Here is an 8,004-nt window from a genome sequence, read left to right as displayed (position 1 = left end):
ATTTTTTTTTATATTTTATTTTTCGGAATTTTTTAAAAAATATGACGTGGCATGCTGATGTGGCAAAAAATCTATGTGGCGTGCCACGTCAGCCGCCACGTGATATGCCACGTCAGCGGTTAACAGACACTTAACACCGTTTTCGAATTGTGTAGGAAATTGCAGTTAAATCGGGTAGTTCGTGTATCAATTTGGCACATTTGATAATTTGGTGTAGTTTTTTGTCAAATTAAAAATTCGTGTAGGAAAAGGTCACATTTTGCAAAGTTTGTGTGGGAAAATGTCATTTTCCCTATTTATATATATAATAAACAGACAAGATAAATCAATCCAGAATAAAAGCTGTGGATTGAACATATCGAAGTGTTTCCATTTTATTTCGTGTTACATATATATAAAGTCAAGTAACCAAAAAAACTCAAAAATAAATTGGTGAATCCGAACTGCGTTTAAACGATTTTATTCCTCTTTTAATTTGTATAGGTAACTCGGCAAATAAAAACTGTTATTTGGAGAACCGCATGTTGTTTACAAAAGATGCAAAATTAAAATAAACATAAGATTAAGTATACGAATGAAACCAAAATCCAAACATTTTCAGACAATCCTCATGTTAAAGATTCCAAAAACAGAGATTCTGTGTCCTTGGTTTCTGGTTTTGTCCGAGAGTTCCATATTCAGATGTGAACCCAAAGCCAGGCTTCATTCCAATGCTCAGAAAGAATTCACAGAAAATTGAACAAAATGTAGAAGACAGCCTATTTTATTATCAAAAGAAAACAGTTTGGAATGAGTCTGAATGCCCTTCTCCTGTAATATAACGTTTTTGAATTAGGAAAAGTGGAGGATGATGAGATTTAGACCTCATTCCTCGCATATTTCGTCAAGCAGCTTCTTTGTAGCTTCACTAACCTCCACGTTTTCCATCTTCAGACGACGGCGCATTGCTGTGCTCTTCTTTCCCGCAGCCGCGTATGTTCTTATCAATGATTCCAAAACTTCGACACCTACATTATCTGTTCCCTTCTTCAAAATCTCCACAAAACTCTCAGCTCCATCGACATCCTTCTCTTGCTCGAAATGACCCATCAATGTTCCGATCGTCTCCTGCGACGGTAACCACTTGCTCCCATCCCCTCTACCGATGGAAACTGCCTTAGATATACATTCAACTGCTTGAGCAATCTCACCATTCTTCATATAGTAATCCATGAAGATCTCCCAGGTCTTAGCATTTGCCTTGGCTCCTCTCCTGTGTGCCTTATCCTTCATCTCTTTTGCCTTTACAACGAGACCGTCCCTGGCATAAGCTCCAATCAACACATTCACAACTCGAATATCATAAATTGAACAGTTGGATTGCCATTCCTTGAACAGCGTCTCTGCCCCCGGCAAATCTTTCAAATTCACCAGCACTTGTATCGTGTTTAGATACGCAACATTTGTGGTTTTCGGAAAAGCCAGCCTCAAGGAGCGCCATACTCTATAAACTTCAGTCACTTTCCCCAGCCGTCCATACAGAGTGATCAGAAATTGATACGCCAAAAAATCACCATGATCATTTTTTCTCTCCAGTTCCTGAAGGGCCTTCTCGGCTTTCTCAGACAAACCGGCATCGACATATATGGTTGCCAGGTTGCTGTAAGTAGTCCAATCTGGAGCAACTCTTCCATCCCTATTCATCTCTTCAGAGACCCTTTCGACACCAGAAATATCCTTAGTAGCAGCCAAAGCCCTCATCCAGACATTGTAAGTGTAAGAATCCGGCATGATATTCTCAGCCTTCATTTCTTGGATAATTGCCGGAACCTTCTCCGACTGACCGGTCTTTGTGTAAAGGGTCATGAGGCTGTTATAAGACATGGAAGTAAGAGTGAAGTTGAGCTCTTTCATCTTGTCCAGCAGGCCTTCTGCCTTGTCTGTCATCAACTCCTTGCAATAGCAGTTCAAAAGGGATCCATAAGTAAGATGAGTTTTGGATGTCTCTGGAAGATCGACAAAGTAATTCTCCGCAGCAGCAATTCCCCGAGCTTTGGCAACAAGGTCGAGATGGATAGCTTGATCGCTCACCGTCTTGTTCATACATCTATCTTCCATAGCTTCGGAGAGCTGCAAAAGCCAAGAACAACAAAAGACATGAATTCTCTATCAGGAGTGCGAATAGGCAGAACTCCCACAAATTGGAAAGTAACCCAAAACTCAAAGCATCAAACTAACTATAAATATCATACATCTGCTCTTGAAATGGCTATTCCAATAATCACTACATTTTCAACTGTTAGCATCAAGCTACCACGAAAAAAATAAAACCAATATCCATTTCTATATTCACTCAACAAGATCAAGCGAAACAGGGCCATTGAAGCATCCTCCCAAGAAAATCGAAGAAGGTTCCAACGAGCTTTCACTCAGCCGGAATAAACATATTTCAATGATTTCGATTGGTTTTGGAGTTGAAACCTTGAGTGCAGGGTAATAAAGCCTGTGGCTTCGGAGCTTCTTGATGGTGTCGCCGACCTCCCATTTGAAAACGCTTTTGGAGCTCTTGAGGAACTGATTCAGCTGCTGCCGAACGCTAACCTCCGAACTACCATCTTTGAATAGCCGATGATAAAGCGGTTCTTCCAGGTACTTCTTCGTCGATCTCTTCGCCACGTTCTTCGTCCGACTTAGCTGTCGCATCGCCATTGTCGCCCAACCAACGGAGAACAAATCTCAGAACGACACAGAGAGTGTGGTTTTCAGAGTTTGGACGCAGGTTCAGTAAAAACCTAATGCTGAATTGCTTCGAGAGACACGAATGAGACGATCTAAAAATGGGCCTTTTTTCTTCAAGGGCTTACACCTTACTTTTAATTAAGCTTACGTCTCATAATCTTGATGTTTTCGGCCTTTTCGTTGGGCTTTCTGAAAGGCCTTTTTTTAGTCCATGTAACTACAATTTCGAAGATACCTTTTCATTGCAACTAAACTATTTGGCTGATTAAATCACCAACTTGGCTATTATTAGAGGAATTAGACACCAATTATTCACAAGATTAAACAATTAGAATCAAATTATAAGTACAACAGAAACCTCAAATATCAAAAATAGCATTTAAAACAGCACAAAACACGATACCTCATAGCATTCCTTAAAACGACACTGCATATTGTTTTAATCCATTTGTTTCACTATGAATAATTTGGTTAATAGTCGTATAATCAAACCAAACCCACCTTATGATAAATAAATCGAATGATAATGATTTTATTTTCCTAGAATCGAAAATATCAAACTCAAACTGAATGAAAAAATGATCGAAAAACCCCAAGTTTATATGGAAAAATGGATTATTTTTGTTAATAACAACCAAAACTGAACTAAATAGAAGGAGCCGAACTAAATATTCATAATTTTCTTTAAAAAAATCGAAATAATCGAACCACACAATAAGGGCTAGGGATGTAAAACGAGCCACGGATCGCGGGCCGGCTCATATTTTTCTGGGCTAGGCTCAAAATATTTGAGCCCACAAAAAACCGGGCCAAACGAGCCAGCCCGTCACGAGTCCGACTCGTGGCGGGCCAGCTCGTCACGGGCCGGACTGGCTCGCAGGCCAATTTTTTTTTTTTAATATTTTAATATTTTTATATATTTTAAATATTTTTATATACAAATTATATTTTTTATTACATATTTAGTTTGTTTTTGTTTAAAATTTTATTTTTTATTACATTTTAAATATTTTTTAAATATGAAAATTAGTTTTAAATATTTTTAGTATTAAAATTTTATTTTTAAACCTCGGGGCGGGCCAGCTCGTCACGGGCCGGACTGGCTCGCAGGCCAATTTTTTTTTTTTAATATTTTAATATTTTTATATATTTTAAATATTTTTATATACAAATTATATTTTTTATTACATATTTAGTTTGTTTTTGTTTAAAATTTTATTTTTTATTACATTTTAAATATTTTTTAAATATGAAAATTAGTTTTAAATATTTTTAGTATTAAAATTTTATTTTTAAAAATTATATCTTTGGCTCACAGGCCGACTCGTTTGGCTCGCGGGCTAAGACGATATGGGTTGGACTGATATATTTATGGCTCGCTAAAAAACGGGTCGGGTTGGGCTAGACTAAATTTTTTTTCAGATCGGAACGAGCCGGGCTGGGCTGAGCCGGGCCGGCCCGTTTTACACCCCTAATAAGGGCAAGGTACCCTTGATACCATGCAACCCTAAGGCTAACCAATACCCGAATTCACAAAAGGTCGCTGTCTCGTCATTTTTACGACGCAGAGAATGCAGTGAAAACAATGTGGAAGATCTTACATTGAGAAAATAGGCGTATAAAATAAAGCATTGGAGAACTCACAAGAACATCGGCTTCTTAATAAATTGCTAACACCATTTGGGAACAACAGGAACCATCCCTACCATTCAACGCGAGTTCATCAGCTAAACAAACTTCGAATGGTCTCTTTTTTTCACTCTCATTTTCTTCATTTTGCAGAATCTTATCACTTTGCTCATGCTTTAGGCGATTTCACGAGGGTTTGGGGGGATCACAATGGCGAGAATTGACAACCACCAGAATTAAGATAAAAGATCTGATCTTACATGAGCCTTAGTTCATATTCACCAGCCATGGTTATGTATCTCACCCACGGAAGTGCTTGATACCCGCTCTTTTCGATGATCTTCAGGTATCGGACCTACAAAATCCATCAACAGAAGCACATGGAGATGAACATTCTTAGTTATTGCTGATTTTGGGGATTTTAGCATCCACCCAGTTGATACAATTATAATCTATGATATACCGATGCTTTGGGGTTTACATGCATGGAAATGTGTGACAGAGACGTTGGTATTCCAAGATATTCAACTTTTTGTTCGGTTTTAATTTTTGATATGATTCGGAAGAGAGAATTAGAAACCAGATTGGTTTGATGAAAATCAATTGTCATGGGCATGATTTACCTGAATTCCTGAAACAGTGAAATATGGTATCTCGAATTTGACTCGGATAGGTGCTTTCCTCTCTGGTGTAGCTTCTTCCGCTGTTATACTTGGAAGATGGAACTCTGCCCTCAACATATACTCCTAAATTGTGTTCACAAGTTCAAGTCAGAATCAAAATTTTTGATGCATCACTATATTAAAGCCTGACATGAAGTTTGCTATATTGAAATGCATGAATTTAGGACATAATATTGGAATAAAAGAAGGGAGATAGAAATTAGAAGTGCTTGCCTTGTTCCCGGGGAATGATTTGATTTTCCAGACGAGTGCATCCTTTTCAGGAGCATAGGCGGCAGAACCAAGAGAAGTCCTCACATTAGGGTTAGATGCATCTTGTGGAACGGGCAACTCAATCTCAACATTAGTTGCGGTACTGCAGAGAGAATTCTCGTTCAAACATTTGAAGAAGCTGAACAGAATCTTAACATACGAACCAGTAAAAGAGAGAGGTCATGAGATGATGTAGATGTTTTACCTTCGTTCCTTAAACTGACTCCTAGCTTTTACAAGCATCTCAACACGACTTCTCGAGTGCCTCTCTATCTGAGCTTCGACCCAAATAAGAGGCTTGACCTGAATAATGATTGCAGAAGATAAATACAATGAGATATACTTGTTAAAGAGGGAAAAGAATTGTCAGAAATATTCCACATGTCAAACCTGGGTACTGAGTCTATATGTCATTAAATCGAAAGATCCATCAGGTGGAATGAAGGATATTGTCCTATCATTTTCGAAACGGGCCAATCGAACACACCTACATCAAAAACACCACGTGATGAAGACAGAAATAGATAAAATCCAAGCATTGTATCTCTTTGATTTGAAAGAAAGCAGTATTCATCAGATAATGTTCAAAATTCTGATAGAACAGAGGCTTAAAAAACATACTGATGGAATTTGATATCCTCCAAATCTATGGCTTTTCCCTTTGTTGCCCGTCCCTGTGCTTCCAGCAGTACTCTATCATTCAGGCCTAACTTACACTCTGGCATTCCACTGCAAAAACATGGATTCAGAGCAAACTAGAGTAAAAAACAAAGAAGATAAACCCGTTCATAGTCTGGGCCTTGGTTAATAAAGAACACTACAGACTGACACACCTTAAGTAAGTTCGCATCTTCAATGCTCCAACGACATCAGACCTGACAATTTGCCCATTACTGTTGACAAGAATATTTACACTTTCTATGACATCCAAGAAAACCTGAAAAACAAAATAGAGTGGTATATTATCATTTGCACGCCTAGCCACAAAAGAGAGAACGCTCCTTGCTGGAGAACAAAGCGTACTTCATTCTTCTTGTACTGTATACCCTCACTCCTCCAGGAGACAGCATTGGTAACAGCCATCGGAGGTCTCTGTGTAACTTCCATTCTATATGCGTCGGTCTTGATGAATTCACTAAGGATTCTTGCTTCAGTATACTGAGGGTAACCAAAGTCCATCATCTCATCAAGTAATTCATACTGCCAGAACCAGAAATCCATTTTCAGCATCACACAATGAGAATCTGCTCAACTGTCCATGCAAAAGAAGATAAAAAGGCTAAAGTGACAAGAGATTAATAAGAGAGATGGATGAAGCCTTAACGTACCACTACAACAAAGTTATCCCTCAGTGATTCCTCCTCAAGCTCCTCAAAGTAGTGCTTGAAGACCTGTATCCAGTACAGGAAGTATGACAACTATTCAAATCAAATAAAAAAACACAACTTCCTTCGAGGTTTTCTTTTTTATACAAAAACAAAAACTGAGGATTGGCATGTAATGCTTACATCGACTACACGGTGGAGGAAGAAGAGAAGGCTGGCGGCGTTACAGTTCTGCCTTGATGCTATCATCAGATAAATGTTACTATGTTGTACAAACATGTAGGTCACTCCATTATCATAAGCAACTGGATCATTCGATTGTGAATCACCCTGTACAATAACACATTACCGACAATAAGAAATTGCAAAGCATATTATGCCTTTGCAGATCGGATTCTAATCAAATCTCCGTCACTTAACCAAAGAACAAACTCATTCATCACTTCCAATCGCTTCAAATCATATTCATAGAACAGATACAAATCCATCATTTCCATTCACAATCTAGGATTTTCCTCCATTTACTCGGAAAAAAAAAAGCTTCCCTATTCGATTGGAAGGTACCAACTGTTACGACGATGCAGATTGGATTCTAATCCATTCTCGATCACGTAACTTAACTACGGATCAAACTCATCCATTACTTCCAATCGTTACAAATCCAATTCGGAGAAATAGATTCAAATCCATCGTTCCCATAAACTACTTCGAATTTTCCTCCATTTCCTCAACAACCAGACACCGAATCAGACAGGGGGAAACGAAATCGAGATTCACCTCTTTCTCGATGAGCTTGGTGAAGAAGCGCTCGGCTTGAACGGCGGAGACATCGCCGCGGTAGTCGCGCCAAACGAGAACTCGGCCCTTGATGTCGAGAAGAAACAGAGCGGAGGCCGCCCCCACCATTGTTCGTCGTCGGTGGTTCTAGGATAGGGAATCAGATCGGGATTACTCGGGAGATCTGAATGAATCCGTAAGCTTCTGGACGGAGGAGAACGACGAACATCTAGAGGAAGAAGCAGTGAAAATCTAAACTAGGTCTTGAAGTTTCCATTCCGCGATTGTTCTTTGCAGTGATCTTCCACGATCTGATTATTTCGTGTTCGTGGGGGTTAATAATAAATGGAGCCAAACGAAAAAGAGAACCGACGAAATTTGGCAAATTAGCAATGAGAGCGACTATTGTTACTATTCCAGCAAAACGGTGTCGTTTTTGTAAATTTTTACTCCACATGATTTCATTTTTACTCAGAAATGGTAAATTTTGAATATAATAGAATTGTATAAGAATTTGATGGTTAACTCAGAGTTAAAACTCTAAGAAATACTTAAGATACAAATCCGTTATTATATATTAAGAATATTTCCAATATATAAATTCAAAACGATATATATGT

At 38.5% G+C, this 8,004-nt stretch overlaps 2 protein-coding genes across 2 annotated transcripts; both read right to left on the bottom strand.

Moving 5' to 3' along the window:
- Positions 1-538: 538 nt before the first annotated feature.
- On the bottom strand, positions 539-2,790 carry LOC104823653 (pentatricopeptide repeat-containing protein At1g60770). The gene is made up of 2 exons (XM_010555311.1): positions 2,461-2,790; positions 539-2,109 (listed from the first exon to the last, which is right to left on the bottom strand). The coding sequence occupies exons 1-2, from the start codon at positions 2,686-2,688 to the stop codon at positions 865-867; spliced, it is 1,473 nt and encodes a 490-aa protein (XP_010553613.1). The 5' UTR covers positions 2,689-2,790; the 3' UTR covers positions 539-864.
- A 1,505-nt stretch (positions 2,791-4,295) lies between these two features.
- On the bottom strand, positions 4,296-7,722 carry LOC104823652 (AP-1 complex subunit mu-2). The gene is made up of 11 exons (XM_010555310.2): positions 7,385-7,722; positions 6,791-6,937; positions 6,611-6,673; positions 6,306-6,482; positions 6,116-6,219; positions 5,904-6,011; positions 5,673-5,769; positions 5,488-5,585; positions 5,244-5,385; positions 4,971-5,093; positions 4,296-4,702 (listed from the first exon to the last, which is right to left on the bottom strand). Exons 1-11 carry the CDS (start codon positions 7,511-7,513, stop codon positions 4,604-4,606), a joined length of 1,287 nt encoding a protein of 428 aa, XP_010553612.1. The 5' UTR covers positions 7,514-7,722; the 3' UTR covers positions 4,296-4,603.
- Positions 7,723-8,004: the final 282 nt, after the last annotated feature.

Source organism: Tarenaya hassleriana, unplaced genomic scaffold, assembly GCF_000463585.1.
Source record: "Tarenaya hassleriana unplaced genomic scaffold, ASM46358v1 Cleome4, whole genome shotgun sequence".
Lineage (NCBI taxonomy): Eukaryota > Viridiplantae > Streptophyta > Magnoliopsida > Brassicales > Cleomaceae > Tarenaya > Tarenaya hassleriana.
This window is presented reverse-complemented; position numbering and strand designations above follow the sequence as displayed.